Genomic DNA, 27,418 nt, shown 5'->3' with positions numbered 1-27,418 from the left:
TTATTACTGGGCCGCTGACCCCCGAACTGTTCATCTGTTGCTGCTGCTGCTGCTGTTGCCGTGGTGCCGGTGTTTCTATGGGATCACAGCCCACTGAGAGCTCTGCTACGGAGGCTCCTATAGGGCTCAGTCGGTCAGCGGGAGTTGCCATTGCATGCCATTCCTAATAATGGAGTTCCACCCTAGTGATATGAAAATTATATTTCACGACTACTGCATACCACCGCGAATATCGCGTTTCTCACCGAGTTTTACGACGCCAATTCCCGTAAAACGGGTGAAGCTCCAATATACTAACGAAGAATCCACTACGAGATAATGGGGTGGTCTAGACCGGTGTTGAAGAAATTCATGTTCGCTTCCCTCAGGTGAGCTCAAGAGTTTCCTCATTAATCATGTGTTAGGTGTAGATGTGTCAAAAAAACAACGAAAATTTCCCGAAATTTCCTCAGAATTTCACTACTGTCACCGACACATGTAGTTGAACATGTGCATATCCCCCCCACACTGGTCTTAACCAGAGATGAGAGAGAAAGGCGAACAGAGGGCAACTCGACTGGGCATCATATAGATGTGCCAATGACAAAGGACACAGAGCCTCCCGAAAAATCCTCACTTTCATCACCGGCCACTCGTTAGTCTCTCGATCATCTCTACCATCGGCTGCAGACTGGGACTCTGCCATTTTAGGAAGTAACTGGAAAGGGACGGAGCACCGATGATACCCCTCCACCTGACTGATATTGACAATTAACAATGTGGACTCCTCAGAAATGGTACAGCGGGCGAATCATGGGAATGTAGTCTTTATAAGGCCAGGGAGACAATATCATCTTCGAATCATCGGATCCCTGCCCTCGGGGGACGTAGCTGGTTTCTCGGCCAATCCAAGCGAGGGCTCATCCAGAGCCCCGCAGTGACAGGTGTCGGCGATCGAAGTAGTTGTAGGTAGCGTACCCGGTTTGGGAGATAACTCGACGGACGATATCGCCTACGAGAAGATCGCGGAGAAGCGCCCAACAGAACAGATAGATGAGTAGCCAAGACGCTAGACCACTTGTCAAGATGAACCCAAGCACTGGTACTTAGCCCGGGCTAGCATCGAGTACTCCAGAGTTCTTCGGACAATAACATCAATAGGGCTTATGTGGAGGATCTCACTCTCGACAGTATGAGAGGACCTACACAGCTGTCTGCACCCAGTAGTAGAGTGTACCCTAGACTAAGCACTGATGTTCTTATTCCTGATATGAGCCACTTGTATAGTGATGGTCACAATTAGAGTCTATATAATAGTAGAGTAGAAAACTAACTTCACTATGTCCATAAATCACCGATAAAACGATACAAACCTTACTCCGTGTGAGCGCACCCTGTGAGTGTGTACACAGCATACGACATGGTACTATCTGGATCTCCCAGCTTACGCCGGCTGAGAAGCACCAAGATAGAAGCACTAGTAGTAGTAAGGTGGTGCGCTCGAGAATAAATTCAGAACCCATCGCTTCGTAGAGACAACAACATCCATTACATCAACTACGACTCGTCAACTCAGTCAATTGCAACTCCGAATGCTTTGGCGAATCCTCGCGGGAGAGGAAAATTCCAGCGCGGAATTTCGTCCGAGCTCGGTATGGGTTCTAAAAACACCTCCTCTGAAAACCTATCACTCAGTCGTCACCCTCAGGATAGACAAAACACCGACATTCGGTCACTTTGAAAACTCCTCTGACGACATCGACTACGTCAATGTGAAGCTAATATTCCACATCAGTTCACTTACACCCTATGAGCTCCATATCCCGAATAGTTGATTTTTTCGGATTTTCCCAAGAAAAAGTACTCGCCTGATCTGCCCGAACATGGCCAACCCTCTACTGGAAATTGGAGTGACATAACACAACAGTTCACAGCTTGCCGCCTTCGTCATCATCAAGAACCACGCACATCTCCATGGTTTCATAATGCGGTGGAAGGCGTAATTGAACCTATCGAGCTTTCACACGAGGCGGCTCCAACTCTCGTGGTTGATAAACAAGAGCAGAACCGTTTAGTAGTGGTGGAATTCATCCTCGTCCTTCTCTCCTCCTTATTGTTCCCATCACAATTCAGCTCTAACGTCAAACCTAGCCAACGAGCCTGAAAAACACCGACAACTACTACAACCAACAGGACTATAAACCTTACTTTGCAAACACGGACGGCCACGTCTCTCCTCCGCACATTTCGTGGACACCAGAAGCCACAACTTTCGTGCCCAGTATGTAAGCACACTGTAGGACTAATACCCTTACGGTCCTACACCGCCAGTGGCAAGCGAGATTCTTCGTGTCGTGTTTATCGCTCGCAGCCATTGCTAGCCACGTATTGTTGCCTTTTCTTTACCCACCCGCAGCCACTCGGGACTTCCCGGCGCGAAGGGAGGTGACGTCATTCTGTATTTCGCACGGAACCGTGTCTGCAATATTCCCGCCCTGCCCCGGCGTCCGGGTTTCGGGTTCCCCCATCAGCACGTACATGTTTATATATTCCCATGACTGAGTCAACATGGTTTGACTTCGGGACTCCGAGTATAACGGGATAGGATCTTTTCGACACGAGGAATGGTCGGCATGCGTCTAGTGCTGATGGCTCGGACGAGGCATAGCTAATCTCCCTACGAACTGCCTGGACTCCACCAAGATACGGCACATCCCGAAGGAGAGTGCCAAAGGATAACCATGAGTTGCAACCTAAAAAATCGATACCACTCCTCCCCCACATCACGCTCGTGGCCTATTGCTGCTCACCTGTCTAACCTCTCCTTGCAGCTCGACCAATAGCCTCATCCATACGGAGTAGTCATGAGGATTGACAACTCACCCTCGACGTCTCACATGGCCCGGGCCCGATGCTACTGGAATCATCCTTCTTATCTCCTCGGAACAGTACACTTCCAAAGGGCAACCCTGTCACTGGATCATTATACTACTTAATGATTGTAACAAAGGACATAAACATCAAACTAGCAAGTACAGAGGGAACGTGGCGATAGCCGTTGAGTGACTAACGTGACATTGTGAATGCTCCCGAAAACTCGACATTTCATAGTTAGAAAAAAGTCGGAAAGTGCAAGGGCTGACTTGATCAGACCTCATTGATAGAGATAAGACCCATTTGGTGTCATCTCGTTGCATCCTGCGACCGATCGTTGTTGCCATCAATAACTGCAATGCAATCAACCACCAACATCCACCGAGTAGTTCACCGATACAGCAGAAGCTGATGAAGAACTCCGTCGTCGTCGTCGTAGTGGTCACAGAAAAATAATATGTTCGTTGCGAAGTTCAAAAATAAAGGTAATCATGGACGAAGCTCAGATATTGCAATAGTTTCCTACACACGGGACAGGCTTGAACCCAAAGGGTATGACTGAGCTCAGCGTGGGCTCATGCGACAGAAGGAATACAAAATGTTCACATCGGTTTGTGAACCCGTACCCCATCACTTTCTGCTTCCTAATTATCATGCTTGATATCCCACAATGGGCACGTTGGGAGTCCTACCGCCATCTGCCCCATCGCCGAATACTCGCGATCATGACATGGGAAATTGTGCTCATTCGCCGCCTTCTCATGCAGTGGCCTCAAAGGGTCCAATACGGGGCCCAAGATAACAACATCGTCCCAGCAGGAAGCACCAAGAGTAGAAGAAGCTCCTGAGGTGCTACCACTAGCAGCAGCAGTAGGAACTGCCAGAGAGTTTATATTATTGTGATATGCAACCCCGGCAGACGACGGTGATGTAACATTACACAGGTGAAGATCGAGGCTGACCGAATCCGTAGGCTGGGTAGTAGAAACCCCTTGCGAAGAAATGCCACTCAGATCAGTTGTGTTCATAGCCGAAGCCGAGCTGTCATTGCTGTTGTTGCTGCTGCTGTCCGCAATCAACCAACGATATTTCTCAACTCTATCAGCTATTGCTTCCTTTACATTAACATCAGATCGGCCACCTAAACACCTTTGACGTGTGTGGTTGTTGTTCCCTCTACTCCCCCTCCTCGACTTTCGATGCGCCTCGTCAGCTTCAGATATCGCCAATGCTATTCCTCCCATGCCAACATCCTCTGCGATTTGATATAATTGTGGTACTGTAGCGGAGCGTAACTGCATTATTATCATCATCAATAACTACTAAACTAAGAGTAATGACAACCTACTGGTGCTGTCCGATTAGCGACAATCCTTAGTTGAGGGAAAGCTCTTAGTCTCTTCGTTATCTCTCTTCTCAGCACATCTCGACCGTTGTTGCCCAAACTCTTCGCTCGACCGCCGCGTGGTAGCTTCTTCGCTGCCTCATTCTCCACCGCAGGGTCCTCCAAGAAGGATGTCGTGCCGATAGTGAAGTTCATGAATAAAGTGAACTATGGAGAGTTCGATGAATTCTACTCCCACGACAATAACTCGCGAATAGCACAGCATTTGCTGCCACTGCCAACGCCTACTATACAACAGCTCATCGTGGGCAAACACTATAGGAAGTATCGCAGCTGTAACAGTAGTAGACTCCACCAGTGGCATTCTACTATTATCGTACTTCGGCGAAACTATCATCATGAACTAGTTCTGATCAAACCACCAACAGCACCAGCAGCAGTAGCGACCATCCTGACCAACTCAAGAGCTCAGTTGTTGCAAGTCGACAAAGCGGAGCCAATTTTTACTATTCGGTAGTATGAGCTAAGTTGTAACGGTCTTAATGACCCTACGCCGTCCAGGACCCCCTTAAAACAGTACCAACAAGAGAGAGAGAGAATGATGATAATGAATTTACCACGGTGTGGTATGGCCGTTACATTCGACAATAATAATACCAATCTGCTATCCACAGTACTTAGCGGAAAGGAAAAAATTGAAAATACGAAAATGATAATAATACACGAGATCTGATTAAAACTCTGTAGACCTCCTCATCCTCCTCCTCCTCCTCTTCCTAATTCACGATTCCGGCGAGCCGCAGCAGCGAACACGGAGAAGTGATAATACCCTCCAATAGTAACAACAACTCGCGTGGCGACCAAATTCCACAAGTCTAATCGTACAGCTCGGACTCGACAAACTATACTAGATGCTCATGCGAACAACGAATATCCAATACGAACAATGGTGATAGCTACGTTACACTCTTCAATATTCTCGTGAATTAATGATGTAAGGCGATTGTGAAAAACTGTTAGTAGCTTCCTCACTAAGAGGAGTGGTGCTGGATGAGAACGTAATGATCGTAACGATTAGACCGGCAATAACGAAAAGAAACATTCAAGGGCGTACCTTCATAATTACAACATGAAATTTGCAGCCAGCATAGTCGACGTAGAGTCGTCGTCGAGTCCAAAGCTCGCTGCGAAGCCTCTAGGTTCCGACTTACCAAAAGACATCGGTGATGACAACCAACTCGGTAGAGTAGGAGAAGTGAAGGAGGCCGAAGTAGAGCTGTCCTGCAACCCAGAGGCCTCAATTGGAGATGGGAATAACGGCAGTTGTGGTTGCAGAGAATTGCTATTGAATATGTTCAAGTGAGGAGGATTGAGCGGAGCGATGCTCCCAACACCAGAGTTGTCCGACATCACATCGAGCATGGGACGCATATCCTCAACTCTATCATTCTGCTCATCTGCAAAACGGTGGTTCATCGTAGTCGTCTTCGTCGTGGTTAGCAACGAATCGGTAAGTCCGTGTCGATGAGATGCCTGCACAAGAATCATCAAAATCAACAACACGACTCACATCGGCGATTCCTACTTCATCATTTGCCGTTATAAAGGCGTTCCCTTTGTACGAAGTGTCCTCCTCCATGATACGATCCCAGACCTTGGGATCTTCCAAATCAATACGCGGATCCATAGCTCTGATGGCATCCTCAGCAACATCTCGTACACCAACGATTTCGCACATCTTCAACAACTGCTTCACCGTAGCAGATTTGACCTGAACATAAACCTGTTCGTTGGAAGAGTATTATCATCATCACTCACCGTGGCCACTTGACGACACTTCTCCCGCAGGTCAGGTCTGTCCATCATAGCCTTCGCAATAGCAGAGCGCACGAGCCGCCGACCGTTGTTGCCCAAGCGAATTGACCTCTGCCCTGTCAGTGATTTCGTTCGCGGTCTCCGAGGCTGTCTTTTAAATTGCCGTTTGCAACCACCACCACCACCACTTGCATCATCAGAATTGGACTTCCCTACTGGGAGGAAGCTGATAAGGCCACCACCCGTGGCCTCGTCGAAAAAAGCATTAAAATCATGAGGAGATGATGACGATGATGATGAATGCATATTCTGTGATGTAGCGAAGACAGACATATAAAAATCTGAGAAAATGAAAATACAAACGAGTGAGAACACTGAGCGTTAGATGCAGAAAGCCTGAATATTAGAGACGAATGCACCAGAGTGCAGCACAGACTAATAGCAAGGTCCAGACAACGATCACAGCCGGTGGTCATCCTAATCCTCATACGTAGCTACGGAATATGATGACACTAATATAAGCAGCAACACCAGAGTTTTACATGGAGCGCTGCTACCTCGTGTGACGAAGACTTTAGGTCTGCGGCGTAGCGAATAGAGCGACGAGATGATGATACAACAATAGTAGCTGGGATGCGGAAATTAAGTAATGACGACAATTATGATGCTGCATCCAAATGGTGTGGATAATAACTATTGTAATATCACCCACCAGGACCGAACCGTGACTTTTCAAGTGTATAATACTACAAGAGCTCCTGAGGCCGATGGAGCGACGACGACAGGTACAACAATAGCAACAACAAAACCTGCCATTTACAACGAGTTGTAGTGCTAGTAGTAGGAGCTACAATACGATAGAAATCGAGTTACTGTCAGCTCACAACGAAGCCACTTTAGCTGAATCACATAGGAGAGTATGAAAGCCTAACACTCAATTTCATACCGAGTCCCTGGATAACATTGAGTCAGAAACTCTCTGGCGGTTTGGATATATCGTCAATCAATGCCTCAACAAAACTTCTGCCCCGTTGCTCCTCAAGCCAGAAGGGGAAGTTCATCGTATCAAAGGTCCTATTATCGTTCACTGAAGTCGTGGACACTGCAGTGCTGGAGCCAGCCGAGCCGATACTTTGTGGTAAATTGCCATCCATAATGACGGAGCTTGTTCCTCGATTGTTGTTGTTGGTATTAGCAATACTTCGATGAGAATCATTGAGAGCGTGAGAAGCAGCATTCTCCTGGGAGATCTGGATGGCTTGATCCAAGGTGCCGGTAATAACACACATTTCCAGAAGTTGCGATTTGGTAGCTTTTTTTATCTGAAAAGGAATCATATGTTCACAATTTCAAGCACACTCAAATTGCAATAACAATCTCGTGGATGCTGAAATCATCCTCCCGAATTCAAACCGCGCCGTTGTCCCGGAAACACTACTCGACAAAGACAACTCACACAACCCAAGATTTGACCCCCCCCCCCATACACACAGAAACGACAATAAATTCCCCCACGAAGAACCCCATCCTGCAGTTACATCAGGTGCCACTGACTTGCACAGAGAACGCAGTTCTGGATTAGCGCGCAGGGCCTTGGAGATCTCCTTCCGAACACGCTGGCGTCCTAAATTACCTAGTGGCAGTCTTGGGTTAACAGGGTAGGGTGATACCATTAATAATAGGTAGAAAAGTATTCCTACGATGATATGATGCTATTGTACGCATACGCCAACCGGGAGGGTGAGTTTCGGTCTCGGCAGATTTGATGTAAAGTACGTAACCAACTCAGCAGCAGTAATTGTTCAAAATTGAGCTGAAGGATTATTAAGCGCAAAATTCGAAGTTGTCTAACACCATCGGCGTCACTGTCCAGAACTCAGAATGAGAGCGAGACGACACCCAACGTGGTGACGCGTGCAAAGAATCGAACGCGCGCGCCATTGTAATCGATTTAGTTCACTGCTGAGCATGATGAAGGCACCTTTCTCGCTCGCCCAAATAAAAATTCTTACTCTGCCCAAAATTCCACCCTGCCCAAAAATTCTCCCATGTGGTCTAGCGGTGAAAAAGTAAAATCTAAGGAGGATCTCTATTCTCCATTTTCTTAAGCGTACTGAGTAAGGTTAAGAAGTATTGCGTAGTAGGAGGGGTCCGCAAAATTAAAAAGAAAAGAAAGGATTGTTGGTGAAAGCGGAGAAAGGGAAACCCGAAACCCCACCCGAAACCGGACAGGGCAACCCGAAACCCGAACTGTTATCTAAGGCAACCCGAAACCCGAACTGTTATCTAAGGCAACCCGAAACCCGAACTGTTATCCAAGGCGTGGCTGTTATCCAAGACAACCCGAAACCCGAACTGTTATCAGCATTACCAAGCTGGCTAATTTTGGGCGCGCAGAAGAGAAATTTGGGCGAAAAGGAGAAAAGTTTGGGCAAGGCGGAAGAAAAAATTGGGCAAGCGGGAAGCAAACCCATGATGAACCCGATTGCCGATCGTTGGGCAGCTCTCAGTCTTAGTGAAATTAGCATCACGAAATTCACGGTAAATTTCCATGTTGAGCATACCACACTCTGCAAACATCTATAATTAAGTCGTCCACATCGTAGCCTATAAGCTTTGTTTCAGTGCATATATTCAGGCCTTTGCCACCCGTTTCGGAGCCTATTCATATACTGTCCATCTGTCTGGTGAACTGAGTGCTGCCCAAGAAAAAAATATATTCGCCCATCTCCCGTTCTCATTCGTATAGTCAGTGGAACCCCCCGTTTTCGGATACAGCATAGGGATGTCCTCTACAGAGGGTGCTCAGCAGCTCAGTGCTGGTCAGCGTTTTGCCAAGATGGGTTCTCGCGTTGGATCAAACTTCAAGCCTGGTAGTATACCTCTTCCTTTCAGTCGTCATTACTCTCATATTCAGGAACGTTTATATACTCAGCTCTATTCGGTGCAGCACTGGGTGTAGGTGTGGCTGGAGCCGACTACATCTTTAGGAACATTAAGGTTAGTTAGGGGGAAGAATAATACGCACATGGTCAACTACACGTTTCGGTGACAATTTAGTGACGTTTTTATTGCTCACTGTACTACACTTCTACCGAAATTTATATAATCAGCTGAGGAAAGCGAACACATGCTTTTCACTTCATAGGTTCGCTTCGCTGACAAAGAACATCTCATATTAATGAGCAGACAAAGGTAACACAGGGAAACCCCACTTGAATGGTTAACTGAGCTCTGCTGATATTCCGTCAAGTATCACTGTATCATCACTACTACAGGTACCTAGAGAAACAAGCCGTGTTTTATCAGCAGCTAGCCGAGGACCAACAGATGCATCGGCTTGCCAGTCTTGCTCAGGAGTAACACCAACATACAGCTCTGTCGGGTCGGTCTAGATATACGTATACGCAGATATGATCCTGTCGCTACTCGCATGCCGTTCGCTCAGTTAGAAGACAAGTACAGATTCTAGTTCTAAAGCTGGTTATCCAACAAATGTTGTCATTGAGGAACTCCCTTGTGTGTACAATTTTTCCAAGGCAGTTAGCTTGTGTTTTATGTAGTTAGTGGCTTGGGCTATAACATGGTCATCGATGAAGTCTGGACAATGTACAGTAAACTTATTCATAATATCACACCAGGTAAAACTCCTGAGCTTCGGTAATAGTTCCCTAAGGATCCTAGTGAATGAAAACTACAACTGTAACGACATTGGTTCCGCGGAAAATTCATTCAAGCTCAACTAGCCTAGTTTTGAAGGTGTCCGAAGGCATCGTCTTTGGAGTGGAGCGGTCCGGCCGCTTACCGAATCGCAGGGTGATTGGGGACATATAGCTGACTGATCGAACCTGTTCATCAGCGACGTATTGTCAACGGCTGTTGATCAGAAAGTGTAATACCATTGACGATGACGATCGTATGGATGACGTACAGGATGATATCCTCTGAGGAGGCTACTTTGGTTTGAGAGGTAGCTGCTGATGTTCCTTGGAAATCGAAACCTGGTTTCGGTCTAGCGTTAGAGACAGCTAATACAGCGGCACACAATAACACTTGATGGAAAATTATAATTTTCTGTGTTACGCTTGGGCTCGTTGTTCCACAATCCAGTTAGTATAGAATTCAATGTTTTCCTTGTGGTAGGCAAGTTTCACTGCATGTAAGAAAGTTGACAGACATAAACGCGAGGAAACTGTTGTTAGTTGACGCGGTCTTCCTACGGGAAGAGGTTTTGCCAGTGTTGGAATATATGTTCCTCAGCTGAGCTCAGGAGCTTCCTCGCTAACTATAGAAGTTTACTTACGAATTTGAATCCAAGTGTACAGAAACCAATGAGAAAATCCCAAAATTTCTCCATAATTTCCATATTGTCACCAACGCACGTAGTTGACCATGTGCGTATTCTCCTACACTGGGTGCTGCTCACAAGCCAGGTGAGACTCTTCGCTGTTGGTCTATTGCCGGTAGAATTATTTGTACAAGTTACATGGAAAATGGTACGCATGATTTTTCTGAGGATATTCTCAAGTCGAGCGGGGCTGGCGTGTAATCGAAATTATGGTAAGGAAAATAAATTTGGTTAACGTATCAGATTGTTGGCGCAGTGATGATCAGAACATTGCCAAGGTCTATTCTCGATGATTTTTATGCCGTCCGACACGCCAGATGGACCACTTTGGGGTGCCTGGCATTATATGGGGTGTGAAGTTCATCTATGCAGTTTTCTACTTCTACTTCTCATTCAATGTTATCACAATTGCACTCATCGAATTTGCACACTCTGAAGGTTTGCAGGAGGCTGGTGCCTGCCGTAACAAATGCATTGTCGCGACCACATATACAATCGGACGGCGTTTGCGGTGTTCCTCGATTCTTCACCACATTGGAAACTGATGACTCTGTTGAAGAAAAGATGCGACTAAAGCGACAAGAAATGGCGGAAAGTCTCCGAAGGTATACTGAGGTGAGTTCAGGTCGTGGGAACTGTCCAGGGTGCTTCGCAGGGGGACTCAGTGTTGATTCAATCAATCTGCGTTTCAGAATACAGGCATAGACCCTGAAGTGGACGATGAGGAGGACGATCTGGAGAAGGGAACATTCACCAATGACAACACGGACGAGTTGGCAGAGCTGTGTATGCGCAGGTGAGCACAGTTCGTTGAGTATAGTCGCAATCTGGGCGCATGAATGCACATCTATCGCAGAGTATTATGACTTGAGAATTGAGCTCTTCTCTTTGATATTCATACAGGGACAAGTGCCTGTTGGGTAGATATAGTTTTAATGCACTTATACCCTTCCAGCTGTCTGAGTTGATGGAGTTTCTGACTCTGAGCATGGTGTTGCTCAGATACAGGTTTTACGATCCAGAGGGTATGACTGAACGGAGACTAAAAGTCTTAGTAAGGCAGGTGGTTTGTGGACTCCTGAAGATTTCGTTGAGTAAAGCTTATCGTTTGTTTGTAATTGAGAACATGTTGATCCAATAGTTTTTGCAGCCGCCGACTGCATTCACTCGGCTATAGAGAGTGGTGCAAATGGCTACTTGTGGTATTGTACGTATAGAATGTATACATACACTAGCACAAGCCATTTTCCTTTTTCCCTATACGGTAAATCTGTTGGAATTTATTATGCATACAGACGCCCGCTACCTCCAAAGAGTCGTTCTTTAAGAGTGGAAAATATAGCAGATCTAGTAGGAGTGAATTCGAGATAATCATTGGTTACATTTTATGTGTGTGCATATGCATGGAACAATAAGACACGTGCATAAACAACTTATAGTTTCCGATAAGGATGTAAAAGTTTCAAGACATTTTGTTTACTCGACTACTACAGTAGTTAGATGATAAATATATCCTGGAGAAAGGCTGGCCTATAAAGCTACGGTTGCATCTGTTGTAGATGCCCGTAGAACTGTGCTTAACACAACAGCACAGTTGAGCCGAGAGGCAGAATTGTACTTGCGTACACGGCAATAAGAAAAAGCTATGGCAAATAGATCATTCACGTGCGCACATGTGGCGCGGCACAACCTATAACGGTATATGCATCGCAGCATCTATGGAGGCATAGCAATATCACAACAGCATCTGTAGTCGAGTGACATTTTCTGGTCTTTCCTGGTATCGCCCCTTCCCAGCATCGTGCACTGCTCAGGTCAGTAAGCTTCCACAATACCGACCCAAGGAGAGTGATGCTGTACTGACTGCTTCCCAGTTGACCAGTATCCGACAAAAATGGGTTGCCCTCAGACGAGAGGAGATCGATAAAGTGACTTATGAGAATTTGTCAAACTATCAGCCCTAGGCTGCAACATTCACTGCATCACTGAGTTTCTGTGATCGTAATGTGTGGCATAAGCCAAGTTTCACTCGAACTTCCAAGTTGTTGTGGTTTTCACTCTGGTGTGGCTCTTCAGTGAGAGTACACTGTCAGTTGAACTGGGACTTGGCTGTGACTCATTCTGCTGGTGTTACAAGGAATATTCCAAGGCAATTTGGGGCTTCTTTCCTTCTCCCACCGGCCCTCAATAATGCTAGCGGATCGTTGGGTGAATTTGCTATTGTTCGGGAGTTTTGTAACTCGGATTTGGCTGTGTTGATACAACACAATTTTTATGGGGTTTAGAGAGGGTCCCCTTTGTTGATAAGGATGAGTCTGAACGCATATCGATATCAATGAGGAAGAGCAAGAGATCCCGTTTGCTGGGCCGTTTCTCCTCCAGGAAACCGTACTGTATAGAAGTCGGGACTCCCGATCATATCATTTTTGTTTGCGCGCGCCCCGCTAATCGATCCGATGTTTTCCATTGGAGGGGTGTGATCTTTCATCCATATGAGCTCAAGGTGGGAATAATTCTCATTTAAGAGAAAAATCTTGCGAACCTCACGAGAGAAATGAATCCCCATCATTACAGGACAGTCGATCATAATATAGTATGCCTGGTATATTAGAATCGTATTGTGGGGCTGGACGGCGGTCGCTGGCCAGGTCACTCGGGTGGTAGCAGTACTTCGTCACTATGTTCTACCGTCACATCCCTTTCACTCACTATGTGATAGAAGGACCTCGTAAAAGCAGTAGGTATTCGGCCGTATGCCTCGAGGCAAGGCCCTGGGCTCGATCATCGAGGACCTTCACCCTTGACTCAAGAGTGATGTTAGTTGAGTTCATTAATGCTGTCGCAGACTTCCTCCAGGAAATCAGTCTGCATTGGTATAGCGAGGACGATATATTTTCGGGGGGGGGCTGAGTCGTTCAGACATTACGCATTCAGTGTGTGGAAACCATCACCATTAGATTACATTTCCATCGCTGTCGAATTGCTCTGCAGCAGTTCCCTTGAACTCTCTCATCGAGATGTCCTTCCCAAAGAGTCGTCCAGGGAAGGCTGTCTCCGTAGCGATATCATAGTGATGGATCTTACTGATCATCTGCAGTGTTTGGGCCAAAGGCCAGACGACTTCATCTTCTCCGGGTCTACGAATAGAACGGAAGGGGGAAGGGCGGTAAACGACTTTTCTCGGCGCGCCTCATGAAATTATCTCTTGAAAAAAGGAGACATTGCAGTTCGAATAAATGCCTAAATTCAGGGTACGCTTGGCCGCTTGGTCGACCAGGCTTGCAGTTGGTATCAGGAGTAAGGGCCATGACGGGAATATGTAGCACTTTCTATGATGCTGAGTCCTTATATAAGGGATTAAGGCACAGTTGCATGTTCCCAGCTTGTGCGCTCGACTATGTTGAATCGAAGGAACGAGGCATGATGGTGGGGTCTCTTTGGAGAGTGGTGAATATCGGATTTAGGCGGCCGAGGGATAAAGGACAGCTGTTATGTTAGATCTCATCATGTTAACGTATTTCCGCCCAGCTGAGCTGTCATTTGAGTTTGTCAATGCCATAATGATCTCGTGCATTGCCGTATTCTCAACTCTGCTGTCGGGGTAGCAGCGAGAGATAAGGATTGTAAGGTTTTTATAGACTCTAGTATATGCGCCCTCCCCCTGCTGGTTCTCTTTCTTCCCACGCTCGACGGTCCTCGGGACACCAGGCTTCAAGAGCGGCAGCCGAGTCGGCTTTTGTAGCTGAGAGGGAGGCACAAATTGATTCATTGGTGAGGAGGATCGCTGAACAGAGGCAGCTTGAACAGGAGCTTCGTATCAATATAGAGGTGGTGAAAGTGAAAGGGAAATATGTGGTCATTGAAATGTGTGCAGAACTTGGAAGCGGAGCGAAGTCGTGAAAGGGAAGAGGCTAAGGTTCGCTTGGAGACAGTTGAAAATGAGGTGGAGGGGTTTTTGCGGCTAAGTCGGGGTGTATCGTTGGCGACTCAGATGAAAAGCTGGCAGCGAAAGCATGCGGAAGATATTCAGCAAGTGCAGAGATTACGCGATGAGAAGAAGGCAGCTGAAACGTGAGAAGGTTGGATGTTGGCGGGTTATTAATGCGGTGTGTTTTGAGGTACCACGCTGAGAGGATGAGTGCAGCTGAAGCGAGGTCTCAGAAGCAGGAGACGGAGATTGACGTACTTCGACAAGAGCTCAAGGACGCTGAGGCAAGGGCACATGTAAAGCTTGGCGCTCTGTAGTGCTTGATGGTCATTGCGATAGAGTGAGTCTCGGGAGAGAGCATCGCTGGCGCGAGCACTGAGGACTGCTGAGGACCGTCTTGGAGGGGCAGAGGTCGAGGTAGTTCAACTGAGAGCAGATCTAGATGAGATCTGCCGTGAGAACTCTGAGTTGAAGGACCGGTAGGGTCGACTTGTGCTGTACGGTGTGTATGGGGTGTTGTGAGATACATGACAGCAGGGGAACGGTTCGAGAGGCTTATGGAAAGTGAAGAGGAGCACACCAAGGAGCTGACCAAACAGCTTGAGGATGATGTAAGTCGGGCATAAAACCTTTGATGTTACTGGGGGGAAATTACTTGCAATTTTCCACGTATGGCTAGGAACACATTCTTCAAACTAGTTTCCCGTGTACATGTCATCATCACATTAGTGGCATTTTATCCATTGTTATCAGACCAGGGGAACGTTATCTCTCAAAGTTACATGCGCCCCTGGGCATAATTTTCTGATCGAGATATGCCACGTAGGTTAAAGCCGCTCGAGAGAAGGCTGAGAGATATAAGACCAAGCTGCAGAAGAGTCAGAGTGGTGAAGCGCAACTACGAGAGAGTCTGTCTCGAGAGCAGAGTAGGAGTAGGGATCGAGAAAGGGAGGTCGATAGGCTCATGCGAATGGTCGAGGATGAGCGGACAGCGTAATAGGGATATATAGCCTTGGGTCTTGGAGCATGCTAGATGGGTTAGGAAGGAGAAAGCCCTTGCTGAGCTAAGCCGGGAGGAGATGATGCCGGCTAGGGTACATGAACAGGTGGTTGCTGACCTAAGGTAGGAAGGTTTGTAGTCTTACATGGTGGCAGTGTTGGACGTGTATAGGCATCAAGCGGCGATGCAGTTAGAGGATAAGGACCGGACGTTGAACGAGCAGTGGCAGCATAGGTTGAAGGATAAGTTACAGTCGCAAAAGGTGGAGAGAACATTTTGAGGGAGGTCTAGGGGGACCGACTCCTTGTGTCAGAATGAAACCGCTAAAACGATGGATCGTATACGGGAAGGGATAAAGGATTTGGACAAGCAGAAGGACGAATTGAAGGGAGAGAACGATAGGCTGAAAGACGAGAAACGACAACTGCAGGAGCATGTTACGGCGCTGGTCGATAAGTAAGGGCAGCTGAAACTTTGAGAGGTAGACAGCGCTGGTAGGCTGGAGACGGTTGAGAGGGAACGACGCTTGTTGGAGGACAAAGTGGATGAGGTCAGTGAAGAGTTGGAGAAGAATAAGTAGGAAGGGAAGGGCGTTACCATAACTTGGAATATTCCTGTTGACTTAGAGCGTTGTACACGGTTGAGATGAATAGAGGACTGCAGTACCAGGGAGAAGTGGCGAGGCTGCAAAGGTGGGGGTGGGTGGTTAGTGAGTTATTCGAGGATGGTCGTAGGAACGAGCAACGACAGGAGCAACAGGTTGATGATTTGAAAGCGGAGGTTGACAGGTTGCGGCAGACTCATGGGGAGGCACAAAGGATATTGCAGGAGAATCCTCGACTGAAGTGAGTATTGGAATGGGGGGAAATTTGGATGAGGCGTGGTATGTCAGGGGAGAGATAAGCTCGCTTACTGACACTGTGAAGGCGCTTGAGCGGCAGGGGGCCGAGGATCAGGATGAGATCCGAGCTTTGCAGAAGGACCTCAAGGTGAGATGCTACAGGTGATCGTCGTTGGTGACTTGTGGATTAGGGGGAGAAGAGGAGGTGTAGTCGGCTGAGTCAGGCAGCTGCGATGACTAAGAAGAAGTGAGAACTGTAGGGCAGGTCGTAGGGGTTATAGTGTGTTGAAGGTTGGAGGAGCCAGTGAGAAGACTGAGAGAAGATTTACTAAGTCTTCGCTCTGAGGCTATCACCTACTTTGACTGGACCGCTGGTGGGTTGAACGCTTGTTAGTGCGAGCCCTAGTATGCTCTCTGTATAGACTGGATCGCCACTCGATTACGAGAAGTGGCAAGCGAATATGGCTCGGCGGCCCATGTGCAGCTGACGAGGCATGCGGCGATGTTGAAGGACGTGACCAGTAGGCTGGAGGAGTCGGAGGGGCGTGGGACTAGGTTGAGGGAGGAAGTGGAGGTGGGGTCTGGCTGGGCGGGAAGGGATCAGGACTGGGAGCATGTTCAGGGCTTGAGGACAGCGACTGAGGAGAAACATGAGGAGCTGATCGCATTGAAGTCAAAGGAAGCTGCTTCTAGAGCTGCGTTAGCCGTAAGTGAAGTCATGAAATCGTTGGTGGTGAACTAGGGTCGAGGTCGCCTCAGGCAGCAAGGGAGCATATTGCGGCGATGGTTGGGGTGATGGATAGAGTTATCGACATGCCGGAGGATGAGAGAATGGGGGAAGAGCTCGCTGATGCCCTTGGGAAGAGTGGGTCGATGGGATGGGTTGGGTCATAGCTTTATAACTGGCAGTGTGGGAAAGTATGCATATGGTCAACTACATATGTGGCCGACTATATGAAATTTTTGAGGAATTCTCATCGGTTTCTATACATTTCTCCCTCACTTCGTATGTAAGCGAGGAAAATTCCGAGCTCAGTTGAGAGCGAACATATGTTCCAACACCGATAGCAGGTGATACATTCCGGCATGTGCTGTCGCGGTACGATGGCCGTGTGACCAGAAGGATCTCATCGCTGATGAAAGAAGCTCAGGTTAGTCGTATGGTGTTGGGGTGACTTCATTGGCTTACTCTCAGGGGGAGGCGGACTCGTTGGCTGCTAGTTGTTTGGAGCTTGAATACCGCTGTAAGAAGGCCGAGGCGGAGTTCAGGAATCAATCGTAAGAACGCGGACTCTCGAGGGCATGGCTAGTCGCCCTGAGCAGGTCGGTGCGATCGAGTTTGGAGACTATGGCAACGCAGCGATCAGCGGAACTGGAGGGAGCGCTTGAACGGTGGGTTGGTTGGGGATAGCAGTGGCGTTAATATCGTCAATTGCATGCAGGGCTAAAGCCTTAGAACATCGCTGTCGAGATCTCGAGAAGAATGCGAGAAGTGCTCAGGCGGACTTCCATGACAAGGTGGTGGAGCTGCCTCCACTTTCCCTGGCCCCCCTATGTTATGTTCAGATGCATGCTGCGGTCCGTCGAACGAAGGACGGCCTTCGTGCTGAGATCGATGAGTTACACGCCCAGATGGTTGACCTTCGAAGGCAGTTTGAACAGGAGGCGGCAAGAGTTAATGAGGAAGCTGCGTAGGATAGAGGGGCCACTTCCATTCTGATCAAGCCACTCGTTCTTGTTGTTGTATGGATGTCTTCAATGTAGGGCCAAAGCGGCGGCTTTCAAGCGCAATTGTGAGGAGAAGCTCTCAGAAGAGCGGAAGCAAGCGTCAGCCGATGTTGACTTGGCGAGGAGGGAGAAGGAACGAATAGAACATGAGAAGGTAACGTGACAATCCGAAGACCTGTTCGCTGTGCAGCTCGGTGAATTGGGCTCATTGAGCGGAGCGAAGTTGGTCATCTATTCGAATACGGTTGTTCAGAAGCGTGTGGAGGAGCAGCTACATGCAGTAGAGCGGGAACTATCACGAGTGCTGGGTGAGAAGCAAGAGATTGAAGATGAGACTCAACACATACGAAGGGTGAGTGACGTGATCCGTGCATGTTGATATGATCTTGTTGTTGAAGGCACTGAGTACGGCTGAGAGACGCCTAGAGAAGGATGAGGACACGATCAAGGCTAAGGATGATCAGGTTCGTTGCCGATAGGTCTGATCGGAATATAAAATCTGGATTTTGTATTAGGTTGCTAAACTGAGTCAATCGAGGAGTAGCGAAGTTTCACGGCTCAGAAGGACTATAAATGAGCAGAACGGCGAGCTGGAGCACTTGAAAAGCCAGGCTCGGAAGGCGCGCGAGAGTCGCGACTCGATATATCGTATTATCTCCCAGACAGCTGGGCGACATGGTATAGGTGAGACCAGTGCAATCTGCAGTATCATATTGGGTAGGCTTGTGTGCCTCTTTAGACATGGCGCGGTCAACAGCAGGAGGGAGCAGCCCACGTGCTTCCATGGGACGGATGAGCTATCATGGATCAATGGAAAAGAGTCCACGAGCTTCAGCGTCTATGTCGAGGAGCCCGATGGCTTCATTGGTGGAGACCACTTCCCCACACTTTACGATTTCGCCGACCCTCCCCAATAGGGGTACGGCTCTCTACCAAGAGGAGTCTGGGATTTGCGTCTTATTGTTGTTCTTCAGGACCGGATGAGTCGCGTAGATCACCTGTAACTCCCCCTCGTAGAAGGTCAACTGGCATGAACCGGGCATCTCACGAGTTTGAGGCGTCGAGCCATTCTGTGGCTTTGAGTCTCCCCTCGGAGTCGGTCCATAGGTGTAGATCTTTGACCGGTGAAGGTCGATCTGAAATCAGCCGCGCAGTGAGCGCTCAGCTGGACAAGACCCGGCGGACTTTGGAGCAGTTGAAGAGCGCCGAGCGTGGTTCGCGCTAATGTGACTTTTTATATGATGAGCCTTAGCCAGAGATACAGTACACTGATCACGTCCCATGTTGATAATTCATCCTCCCCCTTGGGTTAACCACATGATGTCTTGTGTTGAGTCATAGTGGGTCAGTACGACGATGTTATTCGCCGTGAACGAAATGGTCCACAAACACTCGTTTATCACCGCGCAGATCATCGTATGTGAACATATCGGAAGTCACCATGTATTGAACCCGCGACTTTGCGCATGAAAGCTAAATGCCATAATCTCTAGACTGTTCAATCTAGAGGATGCTGCAACTGTCGCGATTGTTGGTGTGTGAGACGGCCTCACTCATATCTCTATCCTGCACTAGCCAAGCGCAACTCGACCTTCCCCGTTACAGAAGTACTCTATAGCCGGGAGTGTAGGCACTTGGTCCAGGGCGAACCATATACTTTAGCGCACGCCCGATAGCCTGCGACAAGCAAATCGGCCAGGACGCGACCTGGTAGGTTCATCAATGTTCCTTCATGAGCGTAGCTGCTCATCGCACTTTCTTCTTCGTCAATGCAGCCTTCAGTGGGGGCGTCTTAACACAAACAACGCGAATGTGATTGATCCAATGTTCTTGGACTTGAAGTTGACAGTCATTGAACGTGCAGTGGTTCCTTTTCCCATTCACATATGGCGACTCGGCCAGAGCATATAGCCCCACCAGAGTTCTTCTATGATGAGGAAATGGCTGAGAAGTAGTGCAGTGCCGATCCGTCATTTTCAAAGCGAACACATCTTCAGCGAGTGGAATGGTACATGGCTCAGGTACGCGGCGAACAGCCGTATGATCGACATCCAGAGCAAGATGACTGAGAGAGCAATCGAGTTGATGATGTTGAGTGACGATGAGCCCAGCTTGGTGAGCATAGTTAGGCTCACCTTCTCCTAACTAAGGGGGCATGGTTCAGGTCCTCGACGTAGGAGTAGGGTCGGGGATCTCTGGAGGGGTCCTTGGAGACCATGGTCATTTCTTTGTTGGTCTGGATATATCATCGGCTATGCTCAACGTGGCACTAGAGCGAGAGGTAGTATTAAGGTCTTAGGATTAGAGTATGGAGTGGTATTCTATGCAATAACAAGGAAAAATTGTATGGGATGGGGGTATTCTCATTGCGTCATCTTACGAGTGATGCTCATTGACCATTGTTAGGTCGATGAGAGTGGTGATTTCCTCCAGGGAGACATGGGCCAGGTAAGTTCTTGTGCTTCGCGACGCTGGTTTATTAGACTCCCTTCATTTCAGGGCTTTGGTTTCCGACCGGGCACTTTCGATGGATGCATATCCATTTCTGCTCTCCAGTGGCTGTGCAACTCTGACGTCAAAAGTGATTACTGGTTCATCGACAAGCTCTATGGGGTTTTCAGGTCATGAGCCGTATCGACGGCTGAGGAAGTTCTTCCAGGACTTGTTCAATTGTCTAAAAAAAGGCGGCCGAGCAGTATTGCAATTCTACCCTGAGAGTGGCGAACAGGTGTTGCGAGGGACCATTCTTGTTGTGGTTAAGACGTTATTCGATCAGGTTGAGATGATCACCAGTGCCGCTATGCGTTCGGGTTTCGGAGGTGGCCTTGTGGTTGACTTCCCTCACTCCTCGAAGGCCAAGAAGCATTTCCTTGTACTATACGCCGGTAATAGGAAAAGTGGGAGGGACATTTTCAAGGCATGTGTGGTTACGCGAGTGGAGAGCCGTGCTGAACACATTCTTCTCTGGATCGCTGAAATTGATCCTATCGTTGATTGTCATTTTGTTCGACATTCCCTCCGTGTTAGAGGATGACGTCGATGATGATGTTCGGAGTTTATGATATAAAGTACTTTTAGCAATACATCATAGCAAAGTCGAAGCAGATTATACTCATGAACATGTGATACTCTTATAAACGAATATTAATGTTATGAACACACAGGATACTGATAATTATATTAGGTTTCAACGGAGCAGTGCCTCAAGGCCTGACTGGTGCTGCTGGTGGTGGTGAAGCAATGGCTGAGGGCGACTCAGCAGTGCGGAATGCTGGGAGGATGACTAGAAATAGGGGCCTTAGGAGAAGGGATCAGATACATGAAGGGAGAGTAGTGATGTTGGACAGCCATGGGGGTGGGTCATGGGATGTCCTCAGGCAGCCGTTAAGTCTCGGAGCTGGATCCAGGAGAAGAAGGAACGACATCGTGCCCAGGGTCGTGATGTTAAGCATGACTCGAAGTAGGTCCCTGAAAGACTAGTCGTACGGCTTACTCGGTCTTGACTTAGGTACACTGGAAGGAAGAGAAAGCCACGGTTCTGAGCAGGATGGTCGTCTTGGTGTATTGTACGTCGAACTCCACAAGAACTTCATTACGTTGATATCTACATATAGTTTCTACGGATTTCCTCAGCAGTTTAGTTCTGGTTTATTTCGATCAGTCCGGAGCACCATTGAAATGCTCTTGGTTAGTGGTAGTTAAGATATGCTCTGTGGCTGGTAAGAAGGGCACCAAGAGGAGGACGATATAGCATATGAATGTGTGGTTGTTGATAGTTTGTTTGTCTCTATCTTAGTTCATGCCGTCACACGCTGGTTTGTGTTTCACCCGTTGCAGTCCTAGACTGCTCAACCTCGCGTCAAGGGGAGTCGGAGTTAGCAGTAAGAAGTGCATCGTTCCACTTCGTAAAAGTGCTGCAAGAAAGCCTTGCAAAAAAGTTGTGAAACGCAGAATTGACGGGCTGAAGGTGGCGGCTCCTCACAAGGCGAGGAAGATGCATGAAGGGTCTCCATGTGTTGAAGCTGAGGAAAGCCGTGGGTTGGCTCCAGCAGAGAGTCCTGTTATGCGGAGAAGTAACCGTTCTACTGTCTGGGAGGTTCTTGAAGGGCGCATTGTTGAGGTGATAGGGAGTTCACATTGGGCATGTTGTTCTGGAGGGGTGAATGCCACTAGTCTTGATCATAGAATGCTATATTGATCGTCTGAGTAGTGCTTGAAAATGTAGTTACTGGTTATGGGTATGTGATTTGGGAAAGGTTTTTTTGGTGTAGTGGGGGAGCGTAGGTTTCTGCAAGGATAGACTGTGGGTTCAAGTCCTGCTGGTGTCATTTAGTGAACTCAATATTCTCTCCGAAGCACAGTGGAGGACTATGCTTATTTTACTTTTACTTGAGTCCTCTCAGATCTGCCCAACCATGGGTGTGATGAGGCTCGCGAGTTGTGGAGTGCCAATCCGGCGTAGTCGTAGACTCGCTGGCACTGCGATGACGAAGCGCGGAAATGCAGCCACTCGGCAGCTCTACTTGGTGAAAGTGAAGTGGTCCCTTGTCGTGGCTACTCGTCAATTCTGACAGGTCCATGAAGTCGTTGCGGATTATAGGAAATGCCTCGGTTACTCATTGTTCATGAAGGACTTCCCCTCGTGCGAACTGAAGATGCTGTTCGAGCGCAGTTTTTTCCATGGGAGCAGTATGCATTGCGCTACTTTATGTGTAAATGAGAGCAAGCCCTACAACAGCAGCATTGTGGCATTAGTGTCGTGTGAAAGGTATTTGAGGAAGAGGCGAGCAAGTCCCGACCAGTCGTGCTCGGTTCCTGTCTCTACCGTTACGACTCGGTGGCTCGAGATGCCATGATTTTGCTCTTCGCCACCGCTGATGAATTGAGGTTTAAACGAAGTAGGTTAGCACGCCTAATCTTGCACTGTTTGCTTGTTTCTTTGCGAAGTGTCAAACTTGGGTGCGTATTGTCATTCTTGAATAAGCTTGTATTAATGTTGTACTCTACAAATCGTATGCCCTAGATGAATGCATATCGTCGAACTTGCTCCAGATATCTCCTCCTTGTGTCAAGCAGGAATACCTATTGTCATTCTCTGAGGAGAAAGTATCAGTCTTGGACTCAATAGATCAAGAGTGTGTCGAAGTTCATCTTGTGAAACTTGCTCTAGAGGCCTCCCCCTGGTGTCAAGCAGGAATACGTATTGCCATTCTTGGATGGGAAAGTGTTAAACTTTCACTCGATTAATCAAGAGAATGCCAAACATGAATACGTATTGTCATTTTCGAATGTGACACTGACATTGTTGCCTGCACGTATTTGTCAAACTCGCACGGGAGATGGTATAGGCCGATGATTGATGCTGCCCAGCATGTTCTTAGGTCGTTCCACGTTCTCCTCCAGAGGGCAGGGCTTCGGTCGGCTCCTGGATCGCATGCTGTGTGTATGGTTGAGAGAACATCGGGAGTGTCGATCAGTCTACGTCGAGATGCAAGATGAGACTGTGGCAAAGTTTTGGGCTAAGCTTGGGTACTAAGGGGACCTTTATGGCGCTCGTTATGGTGACTGATGTTGATCTCTTAGATACGATAGGTTGAGTAGCCGCATTGATATAACTCAAACCATTCGAGGGTTCGAAGGCACCGAATTGGCCCGCAAGAAACTCGGATCTTGATGGCGCGTGGCAACTAGGCTTCCCACAGTGATGGCTTCATCTTGGACGATGCAAGGCCCTGTGTATAGTAGATGAATACCAATCTTAATTCGTTCATAATGTACGTCGCATGTGGTTCCTACTGGTAATAATACCCGGGCTGGGGATCGAACCCGGGTCCTGTATAATGACCTATATCTGATACTTTTGCCGTATCAGTTGGCTTGACGACTTGTAGATTATGTTAGACTTAGCAACTACACTTAGTATATTTCCAAGCGAGACACCTTCGCCGCAGCGGGTGACGATATTGATCATCTTGTTGTGTTCATATAGGGATACTCTATATCGCAGCTAGTATGTGATTGAACCCTCATGACGGGCGGTGGAAGGTTCTTCGGTAAAGAAGTTTTCAATCCCAAGTTCATATGCATACAAATACTGGCTATGCAAGTGAGAATAGAAACTCTCATTCTCTATGAAGAGTCTCATTTTAGGCGTGTTATTATCTACTACTGGTCTCTGGGGTATGCATCTTCAACCAGCTTTGTGGAGTGCCTGTGGCACTGGTAGTGACAGAAGTCGCGTGCTGGTGAGCGGCGAAGTCTTAGTCTTCAGAATCGACTATTCCGAGATGATAATATGGGGTTTGCCGATACCGAGAGCTCGATATTGACTATAGTTTTAGTTACAATGAGCCCTCTGATGTAAGTGCAGTGGCATACATTGTATGGTATCACTGGTCTTGTTTAGGTCTATAATATTAACCTATGTAGTCGAGCGCGCGAAGAAGTGCCTTGATTTCGTGGTGACATATCATATGTGGCATCTGGTCTCAACCTGTCTCCAGTTGGGAAGGCTACCATCCTATTGTAATATTCGATAACTCGTGTATCACTTAAATGTGGTATACGTTCAGTTTCATGGTGGATGTGGCACGTAACTGCTGCGACTATAACAGTGCTGCTGGGCGAGTAAGTCATCCACCACTTTTGGTCATCATTCTTGTGTTTGGTAGATATCTATGCATGCAGCTGGAGAGTCGGGAGATCTCTTTGGGAGGAGGCAACGCTGTGTTGGAAGGCCGGAATCCCCGAGGCGGACCCGCGAGTGGTGGAGTAGATGCACGAGTTGAATTGGACTCTGTCTAGTGATTGTGAAAGGCGGTTGGTTTTTATAGTAATTGTATAGTATTGAACTCAATCGATCTGATGGTATTTTGTTGAGTAAACGATGAATGATAAAGGGAAGTCTGTTCGCATACGTAATGCTGATGAGAAATATTCATTACGTTTGGGTTTGTTTCTAATTGCTTGTTAACAACAATAAGTAGCTGATGATGTTGCTAATGTTAATTGCTTGTCAACAACAATAAGTAGCTGATGATGTTGCTAATGTTAATTGCTTGTCAACAACAATAAGTAGCTGATGATGTTGTTAATGTTAATTGCTTGTCAACAACAATAAGTAGCTGATGATGTTGTTAATGTTAATTGCTTGTTAACAACAATAAGTAGCTGATGATGTTGCTAATGTTAATTGCTTGTCAACAACAATAAGTAGCTGATGATGTTGTTAATGTTAATTGCTTGTTAACAACAATAAGTAGCTGATGATGTTGTTAATGTTAATTGCTTGTTAACATCATATCTATTTGATGGGAAATATTCAGTTTGTTCGCTCTGGACGCTCCTCCGTCGCGACAATGGATCAGTGCACGGCAGCTGGGCACGGTCGGTGTTGGTATGGGCTTCACTATACCCCTGCTAGCTTTCCCTGAATTGTCACTACTCTCTAATGGTCTACCAGATGAGATGGCTGTGAGTGCTTCAGAGGAGCCCTCGAGAGGCATTAGGGCTCCCTGATAGTCTTATTTAGGAGAATAAGTGGCTGTCGGCAAGTGGGAAAGGTTGTCTGTCGGTGTGGGAAAGCATTGTGATTAGACTATCCGAGACGGCCGGGTATTCGACAGGTGATCATTGTTGTCGAAGGTGTGGTATCACTTCGGCATGGTATCATGAAATTTGTGTGCTATTATCACTGATATTTTCAGTGATAGTAACAGATAAGAGCTTAACAGCTGTGAGCTGAGGTTGATGAACTTAACGATGCCATACAAGGCTGAGGTCGGTTCAGTCGGCCACCCTAGTAGAGCGCGGCTTGGTGCTGCCGTAGCCTAGCAGGCCTGTCAAATTGGACTTACTAATCGATACCTCGGTTGTTGGAGATAAGAAGGCTGTGGAGAGGTTCATGGAGTTGTAAGTGTACGTACCGATGTATATGTGAAGTTCTGTGCACTACACGCCTTAGTCACTAGTATATGACAAGACGGTATGTAATGGTCAAACTTTGTCCGCACCTATCAACTTCACAGTGGAGTCACACACTTAGTTTGTTGGGCTTACGTTGTTCATCTAGCTCAAAATGCTGTTCTCAGGCAATGGACAGGTTCCATCATGTTTCAGGTCTTACGTATTCTGACTTCTGGCGAAACATTTCGGAGCGCCCATTGCCAAGGTGGTTTCTGACTCAGAGAGTACCAGCATTAATATCACGTGCCACGATGTTATAACGTGTGGTTTCTGAGCCGTTTTCTGAGTTTTGTTCGCCCAATGCGAAACTCCATGTGCAGTTTTGGCTATCCTGGCCTGCTGCAACATGTTCAGCTTCCCGTAAGTATCACTATTGCTCTTATCGATTTCGATCTGGTCTCAGGTCGAAGGCTTGGCGATGGTACGTAGAACTCACCGTGTCAGAGAAGAACCTGTTGTGGGGGATACAAGGAGGTGAGAAACTTTCTCCGGCTTAGTTGTTATTTTTCCCTCCTCGCTTAGTGGTGATGGGATCGGTGATAGGAGCTTATAAATACGTAGATAAACAAGCAAATCGGACGAGTGACCATCTGGAAATAACCTACTATAAGGTGGGAAGACAGAGACTATAATCGACGAGTATTGTGGTTTCCCAGGTGGACCGATCGAAAGTAAAGGAGTTCGAGTCTGCATGGAACGAATCAGCTCGGCTGGCTCAGCGACAACGAGGTATGCCCTGTGAACTTTGCTAGTATTTACAGTGTCCTTATTTAGGTTATGAATGGACGCGAATGTACAAGGCAATTGCTTGGGAGCAGTCGCCTTTCCAGTAGCACTAGCACTATGGCTAGGGTGGATGTATTGTGTGCATGCTAGATACCTGTGTATGCGAATGTGGTCGCAGAAAGTTGATAAGGATTATTTCCTGAGACATAATAAGAAGATTTATGACGAATTGGAAGGGCGAATTGAAGGTAAGCTAGTATTAGAAGCGTAGTTGTTATGGTCATTTCCAGCGGCAACTGAAGGTAAGGAGATGAATGTTTACAAGTATGTCGTTGACGATTCCATTGTGAGAGTCATTCAATGATCCTTGTAAATACTGTGAGGCATGTTTCAGGAGGTTTCCAGTTCTGTGTTCAAAGTACACTAGCCTATGAAACCTCTAGCCTCCGAATTGTGGCAGGGCGCGTGTCGACTCTCGAGTGCCATCCGGGCACTGCGGAGGAAGACACGCAAGGTACACTAAGGACACTCAGGATAGTAAGCTTCTGTCGTCAGCCACTGAAGCTTGCTGCCTGGAGTGCCCCTAGGACCTACATCGGAGACCTCGGTTAAAAAAATATCACGCTTAACACACACACTACTCCAGGTTGTCAAGACAGTCTGGTTTGTGTGACTAGCTTAGCAGATTGGAGGACTTAGATTGTCTTCTTGTGCCGGCCGCAATTGTGTCAATCGCTCTCCCAAACCAGGCTTCGTCGAAAGACAACTCTCTGGCACGATTTCAACCGCGAAGAAGCTGCGCTTTTCCTAAGCATGAATTGCGAAATAGCGAGTGTGCTATCATCTTGAACTTTCGTATTGGTTCATTA

At 47.4% G+C, this 27,418-nt stretch overlaps 8 protein-coding genes across 8 annotated transcripts; 7 read left to right on the top strand and 1 right to left on the bottom strand.

Annotated features, from left to right (window-relative positions):
• Window positions 1–4,675: 4,675 nt before the first annotated feature.
• Pmar_PMAR000124 (hypothetical protein) lies at window positions 4,676–7,686 on the bottom strand (the record flags this gene model as incomplete). Its single annotated transcript, XM_002781695.1, has 5 exons — window positions 4,676–5,731; window positions 5,784–5,969; window positions 6,017–6,354; window positions 7,035–7,335; window positions 7,552–7,686. The coding sequence occupies 5 exons, from the start codon at window positions 7,684–7,686 to the stop codon at window positions 5,321–5,323; spliced, it is 1,371 nt and encodes a 456-aa protein (XP_002781741.1). The 3' UTR covers window positions 4,676–5,320.
• Window positions 7,687–8,798: 1,112 nt separating this feature from the next.
• Pmar_PMAR000123 (conserved hypothetical protein) lies at window positions 8,799–9,485 on the top strand (the record flags this gene model as incomplete). Its single annotated transcript, XM_002781694.1, has 5 exons — window positions 8,799–8,886; window positions 8,931–9,013; window positions 9,162–9,208; window positions 9,292–9,372; window positions 9,425–9,485. The coding sequence occupies 5 exons, from the start codon at window positions 8,799–8,801 to the stop codon at window positions 9,483–9,485; spliced, it is 360 nt and encodes a 119-aa protein (XP_002781740.1).
• A 1,461-nt stretch (window positions 9,486–10,946) lies between these two features.
• Pmar_PMAR000122 (hypothetical protein) lies at window positions 10,947–11,459 on the top strand (the record flags this gene model as incomplete). The annotated part of the gene is made up of 4 exons (XM_002781693.1): window positions 10,947–10,976; window positions 11,054–11,157; window positions 11,364–11,386; window positions 11,425–11,459. 4 exons carry the CDS (start codon window positions 10,947–10,949, stop codon window positions 11,457–11,459), a joined length of 192 nt encoding a protein of 63 aa, XP_002781739.1.
• A 2,550-nt stretch (window positions 11,460–14,009) lies between these two features.
• On the top strand, window positions 14,010–18,775 carry Pmar_PMAR000121 (hypothetical protein; the record flags this gene model as incomplete). The annotated part of the gene is made up of 27 exons (XM_002781692.1): window positions 14,010–14,189; window positions 14,236–14,304; window positions 14,353–14,432; window positions 14,480–14,585; window positions 14,629–14,768; window positions 14,813–14,900; window positions 15,116–15,282; window positions 15,332–15,412; window positions 15,461–15,551; window positions 15,603–15,745; window positions 15,788–15,865; window positions 15,916–15,981; window positions 16,024–16,134; window positions 16,182–16,278; window positions 16,322–16,377; window positions 16,422–16,504; window positions 16,553–16,836; window positions 16,890–16,995; window positions 17,202–17,281; window positions 17,326–17,408; window positions 17,454–17,522; window positions 17,573–17,648; window positions 17,697–17,821; window positions 17,895–18,012; window positions 18,112–18,210; window positions 18,257–18,322; window positions 18,374–18,775. 27 exons carry the CDS (start codon window positions 14,010–14,012, stop codon window positions 18,773–18,775), a joined length of 3,144 nt encoding a protein of 1,047 aa, XP_002781738.1.
• A 945-nt stretch (window positions 18,776–19,720) lies between these two features.
• Window positions 19,721–21,455, top strand: Pmar_PMAR000120 (s-adenosylmethionine-dependent methyltransferase, putative). Its single transcript, XM_002781691.1, has 10 exons — window positions 19,721–19,809; window positions 19,880–19,973; window positions 20,023–20,139; window positions 20,265–20,306; window positions 20,358–20,439; window positions 20,480–20,586; window positions 20,635–20,743; window positions 21,043–21,188; window positions 21,236–21,318; window positions 21,367–21,455. The coding sequence occupies exons 1-10, from the start codon at window positions 19,745–19,747 to the stop codon at window positions 21,398–21,400; spliced, it is 879 nt and encodes a 292-aa protein (XP_002781737.1). The 5' UTR covers window positions 19,721–19,744; the 3' UTR covers window positions 21,401–21,455.
• Window positions 21,456–21,653: 198 nt separating this feature from the next.
• On the top strand, window positions 21,654–23,388 carry Pmar_PMAR000119 (hypothetical protein; the record flags this gene model as incomplete). Its single annotated transcript, XM_002781690.1, has 5 exons — window positions 21,654–21,978; window positions 22,262–22,384; window positions 22,433–22,570; window positions 22,627–22,756; window positions 23,240–23,388. Coding segments are annotated over 5 exons (864 nt in total), but the record flags the coding sequence as incomplete, so codon positions are not given.
• Window positions 23,389–23,886: 498 nt separating this feature from the next.
• Window positions 23,887–24,662, top strand: Pmar_PMAR000118 (Protein SYS1, putative; the record flags this gene model as incomplete). The annotated part of the gene is made up of 6 exons (XM_002781689.1): window positions 23,887–23,964; window positions 24,009–24,080; window positions 24,130–24,218; window positions 24,265–24,383; window positions 24,431–24,485; window positions 24,530–24,662. 6 exons carry the CDS (start codon window positions 23,887–23,889, stop codon window positions 24,660–24,662), a joined length of 546 nt encoding a protein of 181 aa, XP_002781735.1.
• Window positions 24,663–25,619: 957 nt separating this feature from the next.
• Pmar_PMAR000117 (conserved hypothetical protein) lies at window positions 25,620–26,944 on the top strand (the record flags this gene model as incomplete). The annotated part of the gene is made up of 8 exons (XM_002781688.1): window positions 25,620–25,637; window positions 25,949–26,028; window positions 26,227–26,297; window positions 26,367–26,434; window positions 26,480–26,552; window positions 26,598–26,652; window positions 26,700–26,797; window positions 26,840–26,944. 8 exons carry the CDS (start codon window positions 25,620–25,622, stop codon window positions 26,911–26,913), a joined length of 537 nt encoding a protein of 178 aa, XP_002781734.1. The 3' UTR covers window positions 26,914–26,944.
• Between the last annotated feature and the right edge of the window lie 474 nt (window positions 26,945–27,418).

The sequence above is a fragment of the Perkinsus marinus genome (assembly GCF_000006405.1).
Source record: "Perkinsus marinus ATCC 50983 genomic scaffold scf_1104296941728, whole genome shotgun sequence".
Classification (NCBI taxonomy): Eukaryota; Perkinsozoa; order Perkinsida; family Perkinsidae; genus Perkinsus; species Perkinsus marinus.
The sequence above is the reverse complement of the archived record's forward strand: the minus strand, read 5'-3'. Positions and strand labels throughout refer to the sequence as shown.